Below are 27,605 nucleotides of genomic sequence, written 5' to 3' on the forward strand. Positions count from 1 at the left end.
GCAGAATACGATGGGGAAACAAATATGAGTGCCAACGGCAACAACTCTGCACACAAAAATGACTGTGTAACTATATGACTTAGGCAAATTACCTTGGCTTTCACAGACTTGCTTGATTTTGACAAACTCGTACGCCTGCCTTTCTTTGCGTCTGTCTTCAAAAGGAAAATCGGCTCATTATTTGAGTTTGGTTGTCTCGTATGTCAAAAATGACTTTAATTGAACTATATTTCGAGTGTTGCATTAAACAATGCAACGTTTGTAACTTGATTATTGCTGTGTACATGGATACATGGATATTAAACCGACAGTAGTCAATACCATTTCTAACATGCTCCCATCAGTCCAGGTTTTTTGATTTGTATTTATTGATGTATGTTTCTTCTAATGTTACCTTGGTATATGTTTTCATCATAGACTGTGAATAAAAATGGCTTGCCTACAATCCTATTGCTGTGGCTTTTATTTTGAAAGACTCGTATTTCCGGTCACCTGCGCTGCTGCGTCTGTCTTCCAAAGAACATAACAAAAGGAGTGCAAAAAAACAAACAAATAGGCTCGATATTTAAGTTTCATTCTCTCATATTTTATTCTTGGGATTCAGATTGAAAAAAACGGCTTTACTCTTTTGATTATTTCAAACAGAAAACGAAAGAAAATGGTATTTCCGTCATTTCAGTTTTTTCAACTAAACAACAAATGATAAAACCGTACACGGACCGTGTAGTATCCTCCTTTAATCTCTCCAGCTGGTATCTCTTTTCCCGTACATTGAGCTTCCAGCGGTGACGATCACGGCTGGTGATGAAGAGGCTGGTGTGGCTGAGAGACACGTGACCGGACTCTACGGCCCGTGATTGGTCTGCAGCCGCAGCGCTGGGACTGGCAACAAGTCTCCGCTCTGTGCGCACTGGAAAGTCACTTGGTGGAGCAGACTATACACACAGAGAGGAGGCTGCCGTTACTTTTTTTCGTATTAGCATATGAGACTTTTGTTGTGATTTATGGAAGCATCCGCTTTTATTCCGCTTTTGAAACCGTTATTTTATCTCGAATACAAGCGCGTGCTGGTCAGTTAGAGGTCGGTGAAAAGTCGACCACTGTCACTTTTGATTCATGGGCTCAACACGGACTTCAGCTAAAAACCTCTCTGTCAAGAGGCTGACACAGAGTTGACTTCATTCATTGAATATCCAGGTATGTTATCGACACATTTATACTGGCCTTTTCTCCCCTTTCCCCCCCAAAAAATGCCATATGTCATTGTATACTTACAAGTGACTAGCATCAGTGACATTAGCTAGGTTCTTTAAATATTTAGACGACATATAAAGGGAATATTACATTGACCAGAACTTCTTGCAAGGGCCTTAAGAGTACCTGGACGCTAATGTAAAGCCCCAGAAAGACCCCACAAATGAGTGTCTGACAGGGAATAATCTCGCTCACACATTATCTGATAGAGTTCTTGTATTGTGAAATAACTTCTTAATTTCATTTTTAAATATTGACTATAAAATCAGTTCATTTGGGGTTAATTTTAGTCCCTAAAGTGTAACTGCAGTCCAGTTTGAAAACTTCTGATTTCAACAACATAAAAAACTTTGTTCAGCCAGAAAAAAAGTATCTTAGTGACATGAATATTGATATTTAGTGCCAGTGAAATGTTTGTCTGCAAGAGTTAATACCTTTCCAAGCTGTTAAGAAATATTATGTATAAATTTATCTGTCGAGTTAATGACTCTGAAAATCATCTTGAAATCATCTTGGTTTTATTGAAAATAAAGTTTAGTATTACACGCTACCAGTCCCAGCTGTGGAGACAGATGTCTATTTATAAGGCATTGGTAGGTCTATGTATTTTTATTTGTATGTATTTTATTCTACATCATGTTTTGTACTATCTGGACCTTGAGTCTAAAATACAGTTTGATGTGATATGATGATATGACATCTAATATATATGTATATTACTTTTGTCTATTGTTATATTTCATTTCAGAAAGTATTTTTTACATTATTGCGTGATATTGGCTTAAACAGCAAATATTCTTTCTCTAAATCTTCTAATAGGATACATGCATAGTATCCTCCATGTAGCTGTGTCAGTGATTAAGTGTTTCTCAGATTTAGGGGCCATGAAGTTGTCTTTGGACAGTATGGGCGTCCTGAAGATCATGCTGTTCATCTTTGAGGTGGTTTTACTGACTCACTGCGCAAGAGGTAAGAGGTTTTTCATAAACAGACCTTCTAATATTGTGTGTTTAAAACCGGGAAGTAACACCAGGTTCATAGCTCATTATAACAGAAGTTTACTAGCTGGTTTCATGTGAGCGGGAAGAAATTCTCAGTTGGCTCTTAACTTTTTCACATCGAGAAGTAGGAGACGGAAAACTAAAAAAATCTCTAAACAGGACCCAAAATCAACACCAGGCAAGCGAATGAGAGAGGGCAGGCCAACCCCTACCTCCAGCTTGTGTGTGTTTCAGTCATAGCCGAGTGTGTGTGTGTGTGTGTGTGTGTGTGTGTGTGTGTGTGTGTGTGTGTGTGTGTGTGTGTGTGTGCACATTCACTACAGCTAAACCAAACAAACATCATACATCAGCTTCCCAGGGTGAACGAACACAAGTCAGTGTGAGAGTCCAGCTCTCCCATGGCTGGCCAAGGCACTGACTTGTGTGTGCGTGCGTGTGTGTTAATGAACAAAACAGCGAGTGGAGAGTGGGAGACCTCAGTCTGACTACAATTCATTGCACTGTTTATTTTGCCATGCAGTATTCTTCTCTTTAGAAGGACAACTTACAGTGAGGTTGTCAACAGGTCATGAATAACTGTCAAGACAATTTATATGATTTCATCCACCATCTCTGGCTACTGAACCATGCCTGATGCAATCCAGCAGCACGAGTCAAAGACCGAGGCAAAACGTCACTTTAATCTGAAATCCAGACACATTTCCCCTGAAGACCACGCACTGGCAAAACAAGTGGACTCTATTGCGCTCTCTTTTTGTCTCCAGCTCAGCATGGAAGTGAATTCAAGAGGCGTCTGATAGGTATAATACCTGTATGTAGATATCAGGGCTCAAGGTTGAGAGGCAGGGGGGTTTGGCGGCAGTGGAGAAGGGGAGATTAGATCTGTAGGTCTGCAGACAATGCCTTATTCACAGCGTGGCAGCCGTGCCTTCGTGGCGCGACTAACCCAAAAGTAAACAAGACGTGAGGGCTAAATAAGATTAGACACGCAGTTTTATATGTTTGCAGATTAACAGAATGGGAGGGAGAAACCTAAAGAAGAATGCAAATGGATGGAGCAGAGTGGAGGTCCAACTGATATAATGGCAGACAAAAGGAAATATTGTCCAGCCTGTTTTTCATGATTTCTCTGAAAGAGTTTGCAGATGCACGGATAGATTGATACATCAGCAGATATGTAGTTGGAACTGAGGAATTTGAGAGATTCTTGACTTTCTGTGAAGAGTAAATTGTCCACAGCTCTCTTTGCAGCAGCAGCAGCTCCAGCAGTGAAACAGTGAGTTCTGTGTTACAGTCCAAATGCAACAGCTTGACTCTGACAACCTGTGAAATACAGTCAGTGGGATTTAAGTCGAAACTTGTGCTGTTACAGTGCAGCTAAGGCCAGAAAAGCTGTAAAACTGTTGCTGTAAAATTTAACAATGTATGATGACATCTTTGACAAATGTAAATTACATTTTAAAGTGCGGGACCCCTTTGACTTATGTGTATAGCAGTAAAAAACACATTGGAAGTGTTACTTTAATTTCTGTTACCTAAACATTTCAAGCAGCACACCAGAAGACAGTAAGTTTGGGTGAACGATTTTAAGCCTGTTGCTGTCAGTCATCAGGCGACATCTGACCCCGGACCCACTTGCCCACACACACATACAGACCCTCCCTCTCTCCACTGCTACGACTTTGCGACTAGCCAAGCAAGAATTATTTCTTAAGACCTCCCTAGGAACCCCCGCACTTCCTCCATCCCAACGCCTCCTTTCCTCCCCCTCTGGTGCTCTGCCACCCCCAGCAGCTGGAGGAGGTGCTCAGTGATGTGTCCCAGCAGAGCCTCTAATGTGGTGACAGGCCCGGGGACCACTGGGCTCCACTCACTGAGGAATGCAGCAGCCTGGACATATGGATCTGCAGAAATGCACCCTGGGAAAAACAGAGAGGCACCAGGTGTCTCTGTTATGCACAAGGACTAGCTAACCATTCTCACACGCACACACACACACAAACACACACACACACACACACACACACACACACACACACACACACACACACACACACACACACCGAATGGTACTGTTTAGATACTTTTTAATTATAAACAGGCATCAAATACAGTCGTGCCTTTTTTGCATGGAGGTGACTGTTATATTTCCTATTTTCAGAACCGCACATATTTTCTTCACCTCTGGAGCCGCCTGGTGAAGTTTAGAGCTTGCAAACTGCTCTGCCACCTCCGTTGGAAAATGTACATTTTATAGCAGAGTTACCTCATGGTTTCATAACAAGAAGGTACTATGAGATAAATTGTATGCCAAGGGCTTTTAAAATCACTAGGCTATTTGGCTTCGAGACAGTTTTCCATTTCCTTTAACGGTAATGAGGCTAGTTTCTCAGTAACCAAATACCCCAAAGTCGAAATAGCTCCTGAATAGTAAGAAGATGCAACAGTGGTGTTCTGGCTCAAGGGCCATGCTGGGGAGACTGGGCCCATGGGGTTGTGAGCTTGGATGTGCTGCTGTGTAGTATGTTTTTTTGTGGTTGTTTTTTTTAGAATCATTGCCCAGCTAGCACTTTAATGCCCCATTGAGGTATTAGAAATAAGAATCAGTTTAATGTTGCGTTTAGTTTTTCAGGCCACAGAGTCTAACTCAAGGGAAGTCAAACATCTCTCGTCTTCTACTGTAATCTTTGCAGCTGTTCAATGCATCACAAATGTTCTGCTTTCCAAACCAGTCGCTGCCCTCCACCCTTCTTGACACATGTCTCCCTTCTTTTTCTCTTTGCATTTCCACCCATTTACTACCAGTGTAAAGTCGAAGGGAGTAAGTTAAGTTAATGCGCTGTCGTTAAAACAAGGCATGAGCTGACCTTTACTCTCACTCAGCCTTTCTCAGCTCTCCGTACCCCCTATTTACTGAGTCTGGGTCCATTTGTGGAGAACAATGGATAGATTATTATGTGCAGTGGTCCCCCAGGTTGGACAGAGCAGCAGTAATTAACTTTAAACACTCCTCATCCCTGTGGACCGAACTTGTTTGCAATCTCTCACAGTAGACGAGGGAGTCTTTTTACTGAGGCGCTGCCATTTAGAGGTGCGTGTGAAGAAGTTACGAGAGTGAATGCGCGCTGTTTTCGTGCATCTGAATATACGTGTGTGTTATTAAGCAGGCTGAAATTACCCTGAGAAAAATCACGATAATGAGACATCCAAAGAGCACAGAGCAATTTGGAAAACCTCAGAGGTAAACCAACAACTATTCGCGCTCAACCTCTTTCTCCTCTAAACCAGGTGGAACTAATATTCCTGCTGCACTGTTTCTACCACGGAAATCATGTTACCACCATACTAACAATCCATGTTCCCCATCTACCGGCATACACTGCTGGCTCTGTCAGTTCAGGAGGAAACATTCGTTGAGAGGAATGTGTCAGACTTCACCCCTCCAAGGGTAAAGAAAGGAAAGGGCTGTAGCTGTGATAAGTAGTCATAATGGAGGTCAGTTGGTGTTTACTTTAGCAGGGGTCATATAATCCCTGTGAGCAACACTCCCCTCATTGACTGACTTTAATGACCACTTCAATTAGCATTCATGTGGAATTTCAACAAGGCATTGTTTGCTTCCACTGCTTGTCATTTTCAGCTGTATGCTAATGCTCCAATATTCCTCTTTTTGTTCATAAATAAGAGTGAAAATCCTCTTGACTCTTACGAAGGTCTGTGTGTGTGTACAATGCTCATTAGTTTGTTGGGCAGTTGGCTTTGGGAGTGTTTGAGGACCACACACACTCTTCCTGCTGGCTGAATGGATTTGGGTTCAGTTAAATAGAATTCCTTTTGCTCCTGTTAACCTTCCCAAAACTCATGGAGCTGCTCAAAAAGTGCATGTGAAGGTGCCAGGCTGTCACCATTCAGATGATAATGAACTTTATGCGCTCCCCTGGTCTGACTTGCAGGATTTACCAGATGTATGAATAACAGATTTGTGTTAATTGACAGCTGTTTGGTGTTAAATAAGCATCTGATGATACTGGACACTGTTTGGACTCCACAGTTCAGGCTGCTGTGTTACATCCTTTGCCGGAAAGAGAGTGGACTGAGTGACTATAGGTGGGGGTGAGGGCGAGGGTGAGGGTCCGCCTCGCTGGACCCTTACAAGTGACCTTACAATAACATTTACTCAGGAAGTGTTTGTCTTGCGCAACCCCTCTCTCTAACCCTTCTTCATTCCTCTAGTCCAGCTCTGTTTTCTCTTTTTCTTTTGAGGAGCCAAATCGTGGAGAGAAAGAGACGCCCGCCTCTTCCTCCTCCTCCTCCTCCTCCTCCTCCTCCTCCTCCTCCTCCTACCTCCTCACCGTTTTGTGCTTCACAGCTGTTCACTCGGTCACTTTAGGAAGTGAAATGATGAGATTCCAATTGCTCTCCTCTTTCACTGTCCAACAGGAGAAGTCGATTCGGTTTTCCTGTAGATTTGAACTTGTAGATTTATGATGTGGACCATGAAAGTGTGTGCAGCTGCAGGCAGATGGTGTAGAAATCAAAACTTTTTATTCCACTTTTCTTTCTTCTCCCTGTTTCTCCATGTCTTTCCTCCCTGTTGTCTTCTCCTTGGTGTATAAAAACTACAAAACAAGTCCCATGACAACCTTTTGTTATGTCAGGAAAACACATCTACAGTATAGGTGTTTGTATCTGTATTCATGAGATGGTGGCCTGGGATGTTGCTTCGAGTGAGCAGGTCTGGACTAGTTCAACCATTGTCACTGTGATGTTAGTGAATAAAAGAGTGATTTAAACTGCAGAAATATCATCTTCCCCATCTTACTGCATGTGCTTGTTTGCTGTACTTGCCACAGCCTGCTTGAATCAGTGCTGCTGCAGCCTCATACTGATTTATCAGAATACCAAATCTGGCAGCCAGGAAGTACCTGTTGTACATAACTTGATGATAAGCTTTTTCTTTTTTTTCTCTTCTGTGCCATCAAGTCTCTTATTTTTAAATCAGTTTGGTGTTGGTCGTCTTTATAATCTATATTAGAAATTGCGTCAAAAGGATTATGAAAGTTTTCTCTGCGGTCTCATGTCCCCGGGGGTTTCATTAGAAATCACTTGTTGTTCTGACAAACTAACCTCACTAACACACACACACACACACACACACACACACACACACACACACACACACACACACACACACACACACACACACACACACACACCCACCCTGCCATTCTGCAGTTAAAAGGTTGATTGAAAGTTATGGTGGTGGCAACAGCGATGGCTGGCTGAGCCTGAAGAAAGCCGAGCTCGGGGACAGCTGGGATAACGAGCTCTGAATGAGGCCGCCGGTGCTTTCGACACACACCCCCGGACCCTCATTCCAGTTTCGGCCATCCTTCCTTCCTCGATTCCCCTCTTTCAGTTCACCTCCGATGAGCTTCAATGAGACCCCACATGGCTTTGTGGCTTTTTCACTTCCACTTTGTTTTTCATTAGCAATTCTTTTGAGCGACCTCAGGAATTCTTTGTGCATTGTCCCCATTGATTGTAGTTATAAAGAGTCTGGTCCGGGCGATTGCCTGTCACAGTACGTCAAAATGAGGGTTTTCCTTGCAAGCGGATAGGCTCTCATGATGGAATTGACTTGCACCCATTTCCAGCAGCAACAGTCTCTCTCAACATTGGAGGTAAGACAAGGAGGCACAGAGGCCCTGATTTTTCATTCAGGGGACTTCTGTAATGAATGGAAAAATATGTCCCTGCCTTGACTTGAAGAGTGGAATGGGACATGGGAGGAAAAAACATTTCAGAAGCAAGGAATATAATCTGTCATATTTTATAGCCGAGCTACTGCTATCCCAGACTGGAATTCTGCACCATGCAGTGAAACTGATTTGATTTCCTCATGAACAGGGATGTGAGTTTGGATCTTTGATCAGCCCCCAGCTTGAATGTACTTTGAGTTAGAGGCTTGGCTTGCGCCATTCATACAGTCATTCTGTGCTTAGATTCAATATTAGCTGAACTGATTGTCCTTTTCGTTTATTTTTAGCCATGCTGGTAAAACTTGGGTGTCAATGTTGACTTATCTGTGGGTTTGTCAGTCAGTCCCACTTTGCTCAAGACTGAAATATCTCAACATCTATTTGATGGATTTTTCTGAAATGCGATCCTCTGACTTGCCTTTCTGGTCAAATGTTTCACTTCTTCTGTGAAATATTCCACCATTTAATGAGGATGCAATGATGTAACAGAAGTCCTCGCGACAGAAAATGTATTCTGGTCATCAGACGCCTGTTCCTGTGCAGGTCACCTTGGTAAAAGGACGGGATAGCTCAGTGTGGACAGTTGATGAACAAAAGAGAGACAGTTGGACTTGTAGACGTATAGAGGAGATGGATGGAGGGCAATGACCTTTGTACGGCTGAGTCGTAAGGTGAACTGGGAAAGCACTGAACAAATTGTCACTTTGAAAGGGCGAGTACCACAGCGCAATGACAGGCTCAACAGCTCCACGGTGACAGATTGATTTCAGACAATATTCCTGGATTGTCAAGAGGCCCCATTGCTGTCAGTGAGAGCTTTGCCAGTTCCTCCACCCCGTCCGTCTGTCTCGCCTTGCCTCTCCCCCTTTCTCCCCGCTCTGTCTCGTCTCTGTCTCACCCGCCTTTCTGTTTCCCTCACCCACCCACTCCTCTCCCTCCCTCCTGCTCCGTTCTGAATCGCTCCATTCTGCCCAAACACTCCTGCTACATCGCAGTCTGTCAATGGCCCTCTCCTGAAAAGACCTTGTTGACAAAGGCGCTGGTGTAAATCGCTTCCCAGTGTCATGGAGATTGGCTGATCCTCAGACTGTACGCTGGTTTCGGGTTCCTATGATGAGGGGCACTCGGTGCCATGCTCGGCCATCCTCATCATCCTCATCCTCATCCTCATCATCATCATCATCATCCTCATCACACAGATGTGACCACAATACGCACAGAGAGACACACACTGGTCTGCTGGTGACAGCATGTCTAGTTCAAAACAGTCCTGTTTACAGCCTCTGTGCTTCTCGGCCAGTCGGTAGAACATCAGACCAACGCAGAGCGACAGTGGCTCGACTTAATAGGACATCTGTATCTCATTCAGCAATTCCAGACTGGACTCCGACTGAGTCAACTGTACACATCCAGCAAAATGCAGGTTGGTCGTTAGTTTGTTCCCACTATGGAATGCAGGAGGGTTGAAGGAGAAGAAGGCATGCAGGGAGTGGCAGGATGCACCTCACTGTTGACTGATGGAGGCCATGACACAACATAAACAGAGTACTTGTTGTGAGGATGTGGTGTAACGACCCACTGGAGCCGTGGTTCCCAAAGATTTTAGGGAAGAAATGTCACACAGTCATGTCTTGCAGGATCTCTTGAGGCTGTGGTGAGAGGACCTTTGACCCTTCCAGGAGGATCCAGGGTCATGCTCCCTCGGATGAAAATCTTGCGAACGATCTGGTGCACTTTGAGAGCAAAATTAAGAGGCTAGATCTAGATGAAGGACTGTAGAAGTACTGTACTGAAGTGAGTAATACATCATCTTATTTAACTTTACTTCTACTACATAGTGGAGGCAGTTGTTGTATTGTAGTTGTACAATATTAATTACCAGTTACTTTACAAATTCAGATTTTTTATACAAAATGGAAATTAACTAATAAATTATGACTTCTTTTAAGCAGTTTTGTAACTTTTAAGTAATATGAGCTTCACGTTTGTCGCAACACAAGTGATGAAAACATGGATGCAATATAATTCAATGATAAACACCTGTCATAAATATATTGTTATTGTAAATGGGTCTTTCTGCATAAGTAATACTTTAAGTGTATTTTGATGTCAATACTTTTACTTTAGTAACATTTTGGTTTTGGACTTCTACTTGTAACAGTGTAAATTTACTCTGTGGTTATTTCTACGAGAGTAAAAGATCTAAGAAACTTCTTTCTTCACTTTAACCTATAAACAGTTCAAACATAAACACTAGAAGAGACTAGAAAAATATACCAAGTATTGGCACCGAAACTTGGGTGTCATATCAGCTCAGTTTCACTCATTTTTAAGGCCTGAATTATTAAAACAGTGGTTCCCAATTTGTTTGACCTTCTCTCCTTGTGACAGTTGTGTGCACCAAACAGGGAGTTTTCCCTCTCAAATTATATTGTTTGGACGATTATCAGATTTGAGAAAAAAAAAGACTAATATTTTTGTTTAAAAAAACATGTAATCTGTTTTATATCAATTTAATCAGTTTGTGACCTTTCAGATGCATTGTGGGATCTATTTGAGGATCCCTAACCACAAATTGGAAACTGCTGGATTAGTTAAAAAAAAAAGTTTTTTTCCTACTCTGCTGATTGTCTCACGGCCTCTCAGGAAGATGTTGGTAAGCTGCTCTGGAGGAAAGAGTATGCAAGGAAATACTAAGCTAAAGTTAGGGCTTTACCCTTGAATCTTGGCCCTTTGGAAACGTTCATTTCTGTGTGTGTTTGTGAGAGCGAATAAGAGACAATACGCAGGCAGTCCAGAGCAGCCAAACATGTGTTAGCGTTCACACAATGTCCCTTTCAGTGCCAAGTGGTCGGCCCATCTCCAAACGTATGAGGCAGACAGTGGTAAACAGGTGCTCGTTGGTACCCTGCTCTGCTCTGGAGAGAGAGAGGTCTGTTTGAGTGTGTCATGTGGCTGAGGCTGAGCCCAGGCCAGGGAGTGGGGTGTGAGATTGTTGGGATTCCTGGTTACTGCCGCCTGGGCCCACCTAATCCCCCTTCACTCCCCCATGCAGCCCTCCTCTCCTTATGAGCTGTGTTAAAGGAGGCTGCTCTGCCATCTTAGCCTCTGCTCCCTGCCACTCTGTAAATCAACCGTCCTCTGTTTAACCCTCGCCCGGCTTCTCTCTCCTTGGCTTGATTGTCTTTCTATCGGCTCCTCTGACCCCTCTTTCTCTGTCTGTCTGTCACTCTATCCGGCCTTTCTCTGCCTTCCCAGCCTACCTCCTGCTGCCTCTTCCCTGATAAGTGGCCCTAAGCACACACTCAGCCCCTGTGTGTGCACCGGGCCTTAGCCTAATGGAGTGAGATAAAGCGACTAGAGTGCCACTCACTGTGCGCTCTTTATGATGGGGCAAGACCAGCGACTGACTCACATTTGCATAAAAAGTTTTGCCACTGAATTAGTTTGTTAGTGTATTCACAAAGGAAATAATTGTATTCACCATTTCAACAGAATCTGAGTAATTGAGTGGCCTTTTGTAGTCTTCTATGGATATTTTATGATTGGCAACTTCTCATCAGTCAACGGTCAACAGTTACTTCAGGTCATTTGAGCAGTTAAATATTTAGTATTTTAGTTGTAATAGAATAAAACTATTGTTCTTGTATTGACCATTCCCTCCATTCAAAACATTAGATATTAAGGTTGACATTATTCTATATTTTTGGTGTTGTCAACAAATCCCATGAAAAAAACAAAACCAACAATGCACCCGTCCATCCCTTAATACTTTCTGACATACTGAGTATTTTTCGTTTGTGGCTCTCAGACTTAAGTCCATTAGTTATATCCTTATTGTTCTTTACTGAACATTTTAGCAAATGTTGTTCAAACTTGAGTAAACATTTTCCGGGGTCTATTTTTCTACTGTAGGTACACATTTGATGGGATAATGATGACACTTATGGCAGGATGCTGTATGTGGGATTGACTCAAACTAAACTACAGACAATCTCCATGATGATGAAGGAGCATGTCACAGTGCAACTGTGTGGCTCTTTAATGCATTTGTAATCACCTTTAGACAACTTTGGCTGCACAGATAATACTTTTGCATCATTTATTCAGTCTGGGTTTTGTTTTTTTGTTGACAATAAGACCAATATTGGCAACTGGACCCTTTTAAAAATCCCTTTTAGAAAACAACAACAACAATGAGAGAAGAATAATGAACCAAACTCCCCCCAATATGGACCTTAAAGTATTGGCATGTCTCAAAAGATTATTAAAAGGTGTTATTAATAATATAGCCATAGACACTGTCCTCTCTCAAAAGAAAATACCCGACTCTCTAAACAGTTGTCAGGTAAAACAAATTGGAAAAGCAGGCTATAAACTGCTCCACAGCAACTCAGATCCACTCCAAAAACATTATATGAAAGGCCTCTATTAATTCAAGTTAAGGATTTTCCAGAAGAACGCCTTACTTTTCCAGACTTGTGAAAGTATGGAAAACGATGTAGTCCCTTATGGGAAGTCCTGAATGAAAAGGGCTTTTTATATAATCAAGTTGAATCAATAAGTCATAAAATGGAGGATTTATCCTCAGTGGAGGTGGATCACCTCTGTATGAATGATGACCAATGGAAAAATACCAATTAGCTCCAGTTTGTTGACAAACAAACACATATTTTTGTCAAAGTGATTTATTTTGGGCGGAGCTGCAGATGACAGTAGCAAGGAGCCTAGAAAAACACATGCTGCTTTTCTCTGACAAAAGCAGCTGGGGCCGGGAGAAGCCAGTCGAATGAAGTCTAATGAAATATAGCAGCTTAGAGTTCAAAGGCTCCACAGTAGGGCCTGTTAAGGGAAGGCCTCGTGATGGAGATGTTTCCAGAAGCTTTATGACGCTGGAGTAATTTCTCTGTTCCTTTCCAGTTCTTTTGATGAGGGGGTCGGCAGGAGCCTGTTGTTCAGGGGCCATTAGTGGAGGAAGCAGATTCACTGCTAACAAGCAGATAGATCGACTGGAGCATCTCATTCTCTTTACCTCTTTCTTTATATTCCACCCCCTCCTGCAGTTTCTCTCTTCCCTCATGTCACCCAATAGCTCCTCCTGTACCATTCCCACCATCGAAGCAGTTGCTATTCAGCCCACATCAGATGGTGCCGAAGAAAGAGCCATTGTCCCCGCTGGTCTTACCCTGCTCTTATCTATTGATTGGAAAGCCGAGAGGGGAAAATAACAGGTATTGATTACCGCACTGGGTGACGCTGCTGGGCAGGACGTCTGGAGGGGTAAGAAAAGACGCCATTCTTCACCCTTGGCTACCCCGCTGCTGTCAGAACAGCCTCCACCGCCACTCCACAAACCCTGTCCCCTCTCACCCTGTCACTGCCGCCTCCTCCCCTCCATCGCTCACCTCACCTCCTTTCTTGATTTGCCAAGGTGGCTCTCCCCACTCTCACTGTTTTATGCCGATTTTTATCTCTGCTTGTGAAATGTATAGCCAAGCGCAGCAGCCGACTCTGAACAGAAGCTCTGGCCTTTCACACACTCCCCGAGCTGCGGAGTCTGCCCCACCTTTCCTCTTCACCCAACTCCAGTCTCAAGTAAAGCCACTGCCTCTGGATGTGGTTTCTCGCTTTCATGTAGCTTTTTGTGCATTTCCTTTCATTTCCCTTCCATGTTCCTGAACTTAACTTTTTTCTTTTCCATCCATTTCGTTGATTGTATTGTTTAAGTGCTCCTGAGGTCTTACGATGCATGATAGACTGTTTCCCTGGAAGCACAAGCTCCATTAAAAGTCCTCTTTTATGTTCGAGGTCTGTCTGTTCTTGTACGGTCTGCTGAGCTAACACAGTGCTGCTGGGTAGGAGGAAGCCTTCTCCAGCTTCTATCTGTCTCTCGGCCTCTTATCCTTTATGTAAATACTGCATATTGAAGACACATTCACTGGAATCAGTGTTTATCTAAGTAAAGAATCACAGTCTGGCTGTGTGCAAAAGCCTTTTGATGCACAATAAATTCTTGCAGTTGGCTGGAGATTAAGGACCAAATCCTTTTTATTTGAAGATGTTTACTGTGTTGTTTGAGCAACTATGTGCCGTATTGGGCGGCTGGTGTTGCGTGCATTATCAAGTTGCTCTCATTGCGGTTGGTTAAGTTCCAGGTGTTCGCTATTGGAGCGGCTGTCAGCAGCAAAGCCAACCCTTTATTGACATGTTTGCAATGACTATAAAGACCAAAGCACTTTGTATGGGGAGAAAAATGCATGTACACAGCATTACAAATCCACAGGTGTTTTGTAAAAAAGAAAATAAATGAGGAGAGAGGTGCCAGCACATCTGAACATTGCTCATGTCTGGCAGCCTTTGTAGTCTGTTTTTTTGTATGTTTTTATTCCTTTTTTCTAACATATTCCCATTCACGGAGGCCTGCACGTCAAATCAACTGATCATTAACATGCTCACAAGGTTTTGTGAAAAACGGCTATATTTAGTCTGAATCACAAGAATGTGAGAACCTCCTATTGAATGTGCCCCTTTCTCTTAAAATAATCCATCACCAAATTGAGCAAAGAAAAACAGAGCTAATTCTGAGAGTCGCCAGGCCTCCTCCTCCTCTTCCTGCACTATGAAAGATCCCATTCACACATGGAGCCCGGCTATAATAAGGACCGCCGTACCAATATGGTCATGTGTATCATTTTCCCTTTACAGAGCAGCTAACAATTCCAACAGTTTGAGTAAAATGCTCTGAAACGCTCACCAGTTTGTCATAAATCAGGTAGATTCCCATTCATCACGGCCTCAGTAGAGGACCGTAATGTTTAGTTCAGCAACCACCAGAGAGCCTCAGAAGATTGAAGTAAAAACAGCAGAGAAAATTGCAGCCATGTTTCAATAAAGCAGATAAAGCACAACATTTTCTTACAGAGGGCCTCTGTGAGGTAGTTTTCCGAGCTTTCAACTCCAAGGTTAAAATAATCTGTCCTTGAGATGGAGGAGGCGGAGGAGGCGAGTCACTATTGAAGGATGGCGGTCATGCACACAGCACAAATACTTATTAAGTTATTCAGACGATGTCCTTGATTTCAGCACCTCTTCAAGCCTTGTTTTTCAAAAGGACTTCAAAAGGTTTTTAGAAGAGCGGAGATGGAGGGAGGAAGTCATTTGTTGCACATTCCTTACACTTAGAGCAACATTCAAGTTTTTCTTGAGACATCCTGAATAACTCAAGTTCAAGATCACATAGACTTGTATTCCAATTAAAAATAGTTGTTGAAAATATGCTTTTTGTCCTTCGTTGTTTTGGGGATTGTTTTTTTTTTCCCTTTTTTCAAGATAGTTAGCTAGATAACTTTGATCTTTTGATGAACGTGGAATCACTTGTCTAACTCTCATCAGCTCTCATGTCAGACTACTCGTTCAAATGATCAATAATATTCAAAGGGCACAAACAAGGAAAAAGAATAATTAGTGACTCTAGTCAATGTTTTCCTGCACCTCCAACATGAAGCCATCTGATAAAAACTTATTTTAAAGAAGCTTAAAAAGACATTTAAAGACATTTTCCTGCTTTAAGACAGGGTTGAGTGTACAATAAGTGTCAAATGTCCTGCAAACAACACTGCAGGTTTTGAAGTGCACCGTTGTATATTTTAGCAAATGGGAAAGAGATTTCAGATGTTTCACTGTCTCTTTTCATTTTCTCAAAAAGAATATAACTCAAGAAATGTCCTTGTAGTTTTCAGAATGTTTAGTTTGACAGAAGCAGTGCCCATGCTGGGTCAATGGGTTTACACATTTTGCTTCAGCTAAAACCTTTGACATAAATCAAGCCTTGCCAATTCCAGAAGGAGCACATAACTGAGTAGCTGCAGGACCACAAGTCAGAAATGATAACTGAAGCATATTTGTTAAAGGTTTGACACGCATGTATTTATGTTTTCACGAGGCGATTCAGTGTTTGAAGATCAATTCAGTCCAAATTCAGCCTCAAGCCAACGCTGTGACCTGTTTGTGTTCCTAAAGCAGAATCTGTACTGTCAGAAACTGAACAGTGAGCCACTCTGTTCTGCTCTTTTGGTAGCAGAGGAGCGAGATATGTGCCAGCTGACAACAACCAAAAGCAAAACAGTGGTTGCGTTTTCTCCACAGACATAAACAATGACACTTCCAATTTCCTGTGCATGCAGTGGACCAGGAACGGACGTCCACAGAGAGGAAGGAAACCTCTGAGTTTGTGTGTGTGTGTGTGTGTTCATGCGTGGTTGAAAAAAGACATAGAATAAAGAAAGAAAGGAGGGTTTCATTGGTTTCACACTCAAAAGTGTCACTTTTTTCCACTTTGCTTTGGTCCATGACTTTTTTATATTTTTAATAGGAGTGAGTCCTGTTTTTCTAAGCAGCGAAGGTCACCAACGCAGCAGTCCAGATGTTTTACCTGCAGCTCAGATACATCTGTCTGCAATGTGATTTATGAAACAGCCAGATGGAGTTACCTGTGTCACCTTCCCCCACCGTAGCCCCATCAGTATAATGATCTTCTTGTTTACCATATGTGTGAAATGCACCAGAGGAATGTGACTGTGTGTGTGTGTGGGTGTGTGTGGGTGTGTGTGTGTGTGTGTTTAAGCGTGTGTATATGTGTTGTGAGAGGCCATGTGTACTTTCCCTCCTCTTTGTTTTTACTGCTACCAGACCGGCCATTTGTTCTGAGGCACAGACTGTGTACTTTTGAGGTCTTTTGCAGCTATAGGGTTTGGTTGCATTTCCTTCCCCTCTTTCACTCCCCCCAATCTCCAGTTTCTCCTCGGTGTTCAGTCTGCTCAGTAATTCAGGGTTTGTTTAGTTTTTGGTGGTGGTGGTGGTGGTGGGGGGGGGGGTTTAGTTGTAAGCCGGGTGCTGTGTGAGCAGCAGCGCAGGCCTCCTAACACCATCACAGGGTGTTTCAGCCCGCTCCACTTCACCAGATCTGAGGGAGCAGACCTGAGCCAATTAAGAGCAGGGGAACAGGCTGCTGTCCGTCTCACTGTGACCCCCCCCCCCCCCTCCGCGCTTTGATCTATTGCACGCAAAACCAGAGCACTTTACCCTCTCTGTGCAGGCAGTGGACGACTGAGCTTGCCCAATTATAACAATCTGGTTTCAACGTTTCTGGGTAATCAGACAAAAAGATGACAAATTACCTCTGTCTCATTTTATCTGCCCACATCCAAGCTGTTTTAAAGCGGGTTGTAGTCAAGAGAAAATCAGAAAACTTTATTTAATTTTCTCTTTCCAATGCACTATACTTTAGCCAAGCTGCACACTAGTTTGTCACTTTGTAAGTAAACACATTCAATTTTTTTAATTTTTTTTTAATTGCTAGATGTGAAGAAGCTTCCTCGCTTGTGTTTTTGTTCTCAAATATATATATATATATATATATATATATATATATATATATATATATATATATATACATACATACATACATACATACATACATATATATATATATATATATATATATATATATATATATATATATATATATATATATATATATATACACAGTATATCATTTGACTTTTTTGATTTGGCTGATGTTACACCCCCATTATTTTACCTCCCACTTAATAGGTGAAAAATAAAACGTGTGGTGCTTTTCGACTTTAATGAGGTCTCGATCAGTAGTTCCCAAATTGGGGAAACAAGAAAAAAGAATATTGATTCAAAATTTTGTCTTGATCTCAAAAACAGCTGTCAGTTCAATCATTTTGCCATGAGAGCAGTTGCCCTGGAGCTTTTCATAAAACTGCGTAGATGTTCACATTTCTCTTGCTATCAATGAGCAGTTTTAAGGACATCTTGTCCATGTTGACTTAAAAGTTTAGAATAAAGTTCCAGAAAAGCTACTGAATCCAGTTTCCGGAGAGTTTTTAGAAAGAACACATTTTCTGCAACAAATCTTTTTCTTTAAAATTCGTTGTTTCTTAATATTTTTTTTGTGGATTTCTGCAAATTGTACTTGTAAAAGTTATTATTTTATTTTTTTAAATTGGTGAAAAATCACCCCTTGAATAACCCGGTCACTGAAGAGGTATACAAGTTGACATGGCATTGTTTAAAAGGGTCATAGGTCAAAACGCTGTGAATTACAGATCTAGATGATGCATTTTATGTTTCACCCTGAAATTGGGAATTACTATGTACTTAAATAGTTTTGCCACTATAATGTGAAAATATGTTGAATAACATCTAAAGATATAGCTTTCGGCCTCGGAAACACATTTTAATGTCATTGCTGAAGATTAACAAAGATGCTTTCCTTTTGGGAAACCATATGAAAGTTTTTTATTTTTTTCTTCATCATTATTGTGTTTGTGTATCCTCAGGACCTCCAAGGGTGTCTGAGAAGGTTGCTCACAGACAGATGGCCCGTCTTGGGAGCGCCATTAAGCTGCCCTGTCCAGTGGAGGGAGACCCTCCGCCTCTCATAATGTGGACCAAAGACGGGCGCAACATCCACAGCGGCTGGATCCGTTTCCGTATCCTCCGCATGGGCCTGAAAATCAAGGAGGTGGAGGCAGATGACACAGGGACCTACATCTGCAAAGCCACCAACGGCTTTGGTAGCGTTAACATCAACTATACCCTCATCGTCATCGGTGAGTAGAAGATAGACTTGTGTGTGTTGCATTAGAGAGTTTGTAAAACCGGCTGCTCCGCAGGTCCTTGAGATGAGATCGTCTCGGGTCGATGTGTCACTCTTGTTAAAAATTCAAGCTCGATTCAGCATCTGTGAAACATGAAGTCACCTGTCCGGTAACTAAAACCAGAGACCATGGCCGTGAGTCGCTCCCCTGATTTGTACGATCAGATGGCATCATCTTCCACTCTCTCTTGACTTTTCTGCAGTAAAAACAACTCACAACAGTTTGAATGTTAAAAGACAGCATCCCTCACAGAGGTCGAGGTCTAAAACAAGTGGATTTATGGAGGTTTAGTGGTAGATCCTCTCATCCATTGTATGTGTCAAAGCCCCTACTTCTCTCTGCCCAAAGTCAACAGCGGCACGGGATATTGTTTCATACTACTTCATCCTCTGTGACTCATTGGATCTCAAGCTCTTCCTTTTCCCGAGGCTACTCTCTGTGGAGGCAGGAGGTCTGAGGCTCCGCAATAGGACACACATTCAGTGCAATAGTGTCGGTTTGTCTTCAGACTCTAACACAGCTCTTGAATGGGAGCCTGAAGGATTTAGCCACAGTTTGACCCAGTGTGCTACTTGTTTGTGCATATGCATACAATGCATTTCCTCTACGCTGGAGCAGAGCATGATGAATGAGCGGAGTGGAGCGTGAAGGCTGTGTTTAGTCTAATTACTATAAGATGCCTAATTAGGGCCAGTAGGGCCAGAGTCTGTGCTCTCTCTCTCTCTCTCTCTCTCTCTCTCTCTCTCTCTCTCTCTCTCTCTCTCTCTCTCTCTCTCTCTCTCTCTCTCTCTTTCTCTCTCTCTATCAAGAGAAGCTGCAGCCTGGTATTGTGACAGCCAGGCTTCAGAAGAAGAGCCGTAATCAGGCAGATGTGGACAACGTAGAGCACGTCAGAAAGCAGGGCTTTTTGTAGTAAAGCATGCTCATGAGTTGGGAATAGTCTGAACCAAGGTTTATTTTCGGGTCCCCCTCAATAGGAAGTTGCCAGTGAGTTCAAAGAGAGGGTGTCAGCTGATTGTGCTGAAATGAAAGGTTGGAGATGAAGGCACGGTGCCAGCTATAATGTCAAGGTTCATACTACAGTTGAGCTGTAAAGTATCAAAGTCAGACGGGGCTGTCTGTGTCTACGTTACACTTAAAAGGCATTCTGAGTTGTTTTTTTATATATACACTAAACTAAGGAAGAGCACGAGACAATTTGACTTGGATGAGTCTTTTGAAGTCAGGGATCATTCGGTCAGAAACTGTAACATTAGAGAGGTTCATGTTCATGACGAGCACAGGATGCTATCACACCTTCTGGTGTCGTTGTTGTTGACATTGTTATGAAGCAACATTTATTTTGGCCTGTTCAGAAATGAAGACCTAATTTCTGCTGTGCTTTAAATGAAAAAATAAAACAAGGCCACCTCTAAATATTTACCTTCCCTTCATCTTAACTTTATAGAGATAAAATAATACCTAAAAATCTATAAACGGTGAACTTAAATGAATATTGTTGTAGTCCAGGTTTAGAAAAAGATTGTTGAGATAAAAGTGCAAAGACTTTAAGACTTATAATGTAATCTTTAATTTCATAAAAACCAGAGGAATATAAATTTGTACTTTGTCAGAGAACAAGGGAAAAGGGATCGCCAGAAATTCCCTGACTACTCACATCTTCTTTTTTTAAATACACTTTTTAAACAAATACTGTACATATATTATTATTATATTATATTATTATTATTATTATATTGTTATATATTGATTTGAATTAAATATTGATTTAAAGCATGAAAGATTAAACGATGATTTTGATAAATAAAGCCACACAAATTAAGACACACAAACACACACAGTTCAGATTAGTTCAACGTGACTGCGTGCGTTGCTCCCACTCGGTTATTACTCTAGAAAAAAATACTGTTGAAAAAACGATCATCAGTCTTTATGGAAACATATTTCCATGAGATCGTTATCAGTGTTTTTGCCCTTTACGGCGTTACCTAGAGACTTCCTGGCCGGACTCTTAAACCTGATTTAGTTTGTTCCTTTTCCTAGTTTCCGAGTTGTCCTCTGATGGTAGAGAGTGCGCGAAAGATCAACCTTATAGTCTGCGTCTTATCCCCCCTCTTTCTGCTCTCTTGTCCATCATCCCATTAGGCTCTGGCAGACCATCAGCTCTGCGTTTGCTTTTATAGGTAATTGTTCTATCAGGGCCGCATTGCAATCCAGGTGCCTTTTTGCCACAAAGATCAGGGGGCCTCAATGTCGAAATACTCACAGGATTGAGCTCAGCTTAACACAACCAAATAGTCTGCAACTATCATGACCAGCACTTTCCATTAACATTGAATCACCTAATTGTAACCATTTGCATTTACTTGCATGCCGTTAACTGCCGTGATCTGCCGGGAGGCCTATTGTGTTTGCTCAAAAAGATCAGAGGAGGGAGATTATTTATTTTAAATACTATAAATGAGGGGTAACTCCCGGCATAGCTCCACATACAGTGTCCATCATGTCAGTTTATTATTTGTTTTGGATCACAGAGTAAAAAACAAGAGAAGCAACTGCAGTCGGTTATAGTTGCCAATTGGGGGGAGAAGGGTCAGCAAAGTCTTGTCACCTAGTTCAAGTTCAAGGCCCGACATGGAGAGCATAAGTTTTTAAACATTGCCGGGGACCCGGCAGAGAAGCCAAGCAGAAGAAAGACCGTAAGATAAAGAGTCGGCGAGGGGTTTCGCAGGGTGATGTCAGGAGGAGGAGGAGGGTTCCACTTCAGCTGGAGAGATATTCCTCCTCCCATCTGCCAGCGGACAGCCTGTCCTCCCCTGAGCTATCTGAAGAATCTGGTCAGTCAGTGCAACATGGCGCCTCCTCAATCCCTCCAGCTGGCTGTTTGGGCCCTGTTTGGGGTGGTCTCTTGACAACTGGCCCCATCACCTCCCAGCACCCCCACCAGGACAGACCCATGCATGCAGCAACCTCTCTGTCCTCAGCTGCTCAGTCTTCAGCGGGCTTCATATTAGTATTAACATGGGATTGTCATATTAACATTCACAGCGTTGGATTTTAATGTTTATGTCTGCACAGATAATATATTACAGGGCTGGCGGTGCTCATTTTTTCTACATGGTGATTTTTGGCTCTCGCAGCACATTTTTCATTTCGCTCCTCTCTGGAGATGTTGTCAGGCCAACTGCTGGATAAACTGCCCCGCGTGTGACTGATCACGTGTGGTAGCTGTTTGGAGATTTCCTGAGTGTGATGCAAGGCCACTGCGCATAACTTTTCCCTGGACATTATAATGTCCCCAACAACATCTGGAGCTCATTGTGACCTCAAATCATCAGGCCTTTTCCTGTGATTCAGCTGGCACTGGAGGTCAACAGAGAGAGTGTGTAGTGACCTGCTTCCTGTGACTGGATTTATGAATGAAGAGAGAGAGGATGGCGTCAGACACCAAACGCTGTAGCGAGACCGTGAATGGATTTAAGTTGTATGGAACCACGGTGATTGAATTTTAAACAATTAGATACTTCTACTTGCATAAGCATGATTGAAATTTCCTTTGCGTGACGGACCTTGGATTTCATACCGTGCATAAGGTATAAGGGTTTTTGTTTCATCACTGATTCCATCATAAGTTGCAGCTTTTACTTACTTCCACAAGAATGGGCATCTAAGTCATTCCTCATCTATTGATTATTTTACTTTTGAATCTTCCAAAAATAGCAATTATATCACGGTTCTACCTCGCCCCTGTCTGCAATGAGCTAATATTGCGAAAAGACAATAGTGGCAAGGGATAGCTTTAACAGAACAGCCATATAAAGGGCGCCATTGTTCCCTAGAATCGCCTACAAGTAGAGAGGAAATAGATTCAGGAAAAAAAAAAGTCAAAAAGAAAACCCCGGCAGTGTGGGACCGTGTTCTGTTTGGATTGGGAGGTTCAGGAACCGGGAGGAATGTGGAGAGCCCAAGTGAGCAACAGAGAAATATTTCTTCCAGTAGAGGCTGTTTTTTAAAGGAATGGGTTATTATAGTTGGCCAGTTAAACCCCTTCAAATAGCCATGACATCATGGCTGGGCTTGGTGCTGCAGGGGACAAACAAAGGAGGGTTTGTACCCAGAGAACCCGAGAGAGCTTTGAGGGTTTCGGGGGGACTTGGAGGGAGGCAGAACGAGGGGGTTAGAAGTCACATCTGGCCTCTTTACCTGACCCAATCAAACCTTGAGAGGGAATTAAGTGCACCAAACTCCATCTCGAAAAATCAAACTTAAGGCTGCACTGAACTCAAAATCCCCCAAAATTGTACAAAAGATACATAACTGGAAAAACCCAAAGAAAGACTACTTCATCTAATGTGAAGCGACAGCTCCGTTATACCAAATAAAACCATTAAACAGCAGCCCTTCTTCAATAATCATCTGCTTAATGTCTCTTCTTTACAGAGTGGCAAAAATTGGCGAGGAACCCGATCTGCTGTGTTAATTCATCAACGCTTAACTCGAAGAGTTGATACGCATCACAAACCGTCGATTAGGTTTCACTCATTATATTTTCTCTAAGCCCTGTCTTAGCTCCGCTGCATGATGTCAGCCAATGACATAAACTCCACAGCTGTCTTCTGGAACTGGGCTTATAAAAACTGATCATATTACTACCAAATGCTGCAGAGTATGACCTGAGCATTCACCCCGCTCAGAGGAGCCTATCTATAAATGCTAAATGTACTCATATAGAGCCAAGAACACTTTGCTGGGCCTGTTTGGTGTTGGTCGCTGCCTTGAGAGCTGTGACGGTGACACACTTGACAATTAAAAGGAGCAATATACCTACAATATCCTTGTGTACGCTGCCTTTCATATGGTCATTCAAACTGGACAATGGCTGATAATGCAATAATAGTAATGCTTTGGATTAAAGTCAATAGATCTGTGCTGCAAGATTTCCTTTATCTTCACTGCAAAAGAACACTTGGCTGTTTCCAGCACTCAGCTGTTGACTAACTGTTGTCCTGCTGTGTTAACAGATGACTCGGGTTTGGATAAAACTGGAGCCGGGGCGGCTGATGAAGCAGGGTCTGACTTGGGCACTGATAGCTTGTCAGATAAACTTGGTAAGAGCTGTTTACTACAAATCATTACATTACATTACATGTCATTTAGCTGACGCTTTTATCCATAGCGACTTACAATAAGTGCATTCAACCGTAAGTACGAACTAAGAACAATAGGAATCAAGAGAGTACAATTTCTTCAATAAAGTCAAACTACAAAGTGCTATCAGTAAGAGCCATCTAAGTGCTGCTAAAGTGCCGCTGCCACTGTCTTATTCACAAATCACATTGAAACAATGTGTAACCTATGCTGCTGTCTCATCTCAAGTCATGTATCCACTGAAAGGTTAAGTCCTAAATGTTTCCTATTACGTCCCATGTAGTGCGTCCACGTTTCACCCAGCCCGCTAAGATGAGAAAACGGGTGATAGCTCGTCCTGTCGGCAGCTCAGTGCGGCTCAAATGCACGGCCAGTGGAAATCCTCGCCCCGACATTGTCTGGCTGAAGGACGACAGGCCGCTAACGGAGCAGGAGGTCGGCGAGGGCCGTCAGAAGAAGTGGACTCTGAGTCTGAAGAACCTGATGCCAGAGCACAGCGGCAGATACACCTGCAAGGTCTCCAATCGGGCTGGGGAAATCAACGCCACATATAAAGTTGAGGTCATACGTGAGTATCCCACAGAGAGGCTGAGCTGTACGCATACCAAACGTATTCACCTGCAAATACGAATGCCAACAGATGAGGTGATTCATTTGTGTGGATCATTTCTGACATCATTCGTAAATTGCTGCGGGGAAGTAAAACAACGTAATCGCTGTAATAGCGGTTACTAATTTGACCAAGGAAGAACTGTAACCTTTGAAAAAAAATCTCCTCTCTGATCTACCTACTCCCGATGTCTGATTGCGATCAGCAGGTCTTATTCATATCCTTGCTGCATGGATGAATGTGCTTGTGTAATCATGTATATGAGAAGCACATTGAGGAAGCAGGCTTGAGACTGAGGGCTTGTGCCCTGGTGTTTGCACAGGGGGGAAGATGGAGAGAGGGACTGTTCAACTCAGGGACCCTCCACCCAATCTGGAGCTGATTAAAGCCCAGCTGTCTGCCAGACCCATTGCCCCCCCCCCCCTCCTTCTCTCCCATGAGAAATGTGTGCTGTACAACCAGGAGCAAAGAAAGAGAGGAAACTAATCACACATACTTCTTGTGTTACATGTGGTATCCCTCCCTCTCTGTCAATTATAACTTCTAAGCCTGAGGCTAATAACGGAACGGACAACTAAGACCTTTTCTACCCGCAGAAGGGCTGCCATGTGAAAATAAATGTCTGTGTGTGTCTTGACAATTTTTCTCTGTGTGTCCATGCAGAGAGGACAAACTCCAAGCCTATTTTGACCGGCACTCACCCGGTCAACACAACGGTGGACTACGGAGGCACCACCTCGTTTCAGTGCAAAGTGAGGAGCGACGTCAAGCCGGTCATTCAGTGGCTGAAACGTGTGGAGTCTAACGAAGAAAGCCGCTACAACTCCACCATCGACGTGGGAGACCACCGATTCGTGGTGCTGCCCATGGGGGAGGTGTGGTCCCGACCCGACGGCTCCTACCTCAACAAGCTACTCATTACCCGCGCCAAGGAGGACGACGCTGGCATGTACATCTGCTTAGGCGCCAACACCATGGGCTACAGCTTCCGCAGCGCCTTCCTCACTGTGCTGCCAGGTGAGGCGCGGGCCATGTCTGCTTGAAGTGTACCGCTCACAAGCATACTGCGGGGAAACAAATCAGCAGCTTTGACAAAGACCTGTGCTTTCAGTTTGTATATCGCGTGTGGCTGTTTATTCTTAGGAGTCTGCATTAGTGCACGTCATACAATACAACACGTTTAAATGTTTTGGACTGATCAAACCTTTTATTGACTAAATGCTGAATGAAAAATAAAATAATAAAACAGATTAATTGATCGTGAAAATGATTTTCACGATATTTGTTTGAGGCCATTGGCACTTCAGATGTGCAGTAAACACATTGATGGCAACACTGAAGAGTTACAAACCTGTTTTGATTTTTCTTTGCTCCTTTTCTTTCGCAGACACAAAGCCTCCCATCATGCCCATGTTCTCGCCAACCTCCAGCTCCCTCCCCTGGCCTGTCATCATTGGCATCCCTGCTGGAATAGTGTTCATCTTTGGCACAGTGCTGTTGTGGTTTTGCCAGAGCAGAAAGCACTGCCCTCCTCCCCCAGCTGCAGCTGCACAGGTACTGCAGAGCTCCCACCGGCTGCCGTATCGAGAGCGGGACCGGGGCTGCGCGGCTCCGTCCTCCAGCTCCTCCAGCCCGGACAAAGACTGCATGAGCTCCCAGAACTATGAGGAGTACCTGGCACAGCAGCAGCTCCTCCTCGCCCAGGGAGGACCAACCATCCCCCCTAAAATCTACCCCAAAATCTACACTGACATTCACACACACACTCACTCCCATGTGGACGGGAAAGTACATCAGCACCAACACATTCACTTTCAGTGTTAGCCCAGTGCCAAATACCCCCCACTAACTGCTCCAGTGTCTCAGAGGGACAATAAGCTCTGGACTTAGTTGCAGCTCCTGAACGGCATTCACCCGGCATTACTCTTTATGGACTCTTCTCATTGCTGGAGAGCGTGTGTGAAGAAAAACAGCAGTAATGGCCAGTAATATACACACCTTGTTTTTACATCCAAACTTCCATATTTGGTGCTAATTTTTTACCTGTCAGATTCTCACACCACTAAAATCCATTAATCCTTGTTGTGCACTTAATACAAAAAGGACAAGGACGTTTTCACGTGTGAGTTTAAGCTATTCAGGCCGGCTGAAAGGTCTGAGCAGCAACTGGATTTTGCATTTTCCTACTTGAGGTGTAGCTGAAAATGGAGGTGAGGTTTTACCTTTCACTTATTCAGCTGTTGGAGCGCAGGGTATCCCGCAGTATGCTCTGCCTGGTAACGAAGACGAAAATGGTACTCAAGAATTACAAAAGGGCAGATTTGTGCCCTACTCAGGTTGGTCTTTTTTTTGTTAAAGATGCATAATGTTTGGAACGCTGACCACTATCCTTTACCGTTCTCCATCCATCACTTTTCTTCTCTGGTATAAGTGATCGAGAGTAGACTGGTGGGTTTTTATAGCTTTTTCTTTAATGGCATTCAAACCTCGCCTGAGACTGCAAGGGGTGGAAGAATTGCGTTTCCATGTTAACCGAATTGGTCTTCTTAAGCATTTAAACTTGTTTATGGTAGGTTCCCATTATCAGTCAGTAGCATGTTGAGATGAACCAGCAGAGGATCCCACCTTATCAACCAACAGTGTATGAAGCTGTAGTCATTTATAATCAAATTGAGTCTTGGATATTTAATTTATTTTGCTAAAAGTATGTATCAAAATTTTATTTTTCAGAGTAAGGAGTTTTACATATCTATGTAATGTTATTAAAGTATTCTGTTGTGTATAGTACATTTTGAGTACTTTGTCACTCAGTTTAATCACATTTAGTTCATGCCAATATTTATGGTATTTCTGTATGGAATTGGTTATATTTGACAATCTTGTATGATGTATTTTGTTCAAAGCGCAAAAACTAAACTCATAAAAAGTTTGATGGTTTGGTAGTTTGAATAAATGACCTGAAACCAATGTCACGTCTCATGAAGATCAATGCTTGTGGTCAATGTTCAACATAAAAAAAAGGGTATAATGATACTTACCTGTCCTAAAACATAAAGGCTGGGTACAAGCAGACCTGCCTCCTTCCTTTGAGCCAGTTGAAGTGTCTGCGGGTGACGCAGAGGGCAGCCAGCAGAGGGACGAA

At 42.9% G+C, this 27,605-nt stretch overlaps 1 protein-coding gene across 2 annotated transcripts; it reads left to right on the plus strand.

Annotated features, from left to right (window-relative positions):
• Positions 1-888: 888 nt before the first annotated feature.
• LOC137787700 (fibroblast growth factor receptor-like 1) lies at positions 889-27,430 on the plus strand. Of its 2 annotated transcripts, none has more exons than XM_068580390.1 (7): positions 889-1,197; positions 2,128-2,223; positions 18,385-18,657; positions 23,727-23,813; positions 24,137-24,421; positions 25,127-25,480; positions 25,851-27,430. In XM_068580390.1, exons 2-7 carry the CDS (start codon positions 2,139-2,141, stop codon positions 26,285-26,287), a joined length of 1,521 nt encoding a protein of 506 aa, XP_068436491.1. In that variant the 5' UTR covers positions 889-1,197; positions 2,128-2,138; the 3' UTR covers positions 26,288-27,430. The 2 variants fall into 2 exon arrangements, with proteins under 2 accessions (XP_068436491.1, XP_068436492.1); XM_068580391.1 differs by having other exon boundaries at positions 1,191-1,197; positions 2,101-2,223.
• Positions 27,431-27,605: the final 175 nt, after the last annotated feature.

This window comes from Clinocottus analis, unplaced genomic scaffold (assembly GCF_023055335.1).
Source record: "Clinocottus analis isolate CAN_PGR_092001 unplaced genomic scaffold, fCliAna1.0.p SCAF_17, whole genome shotgun sequence".
Taxonomy (NCBI): domain Eukaryota; kingdom Metazoa; phylum Chordata; class Actinopteri; order Perciformes; family Cottidae; genus Clinocottus; species Clinocottus analis.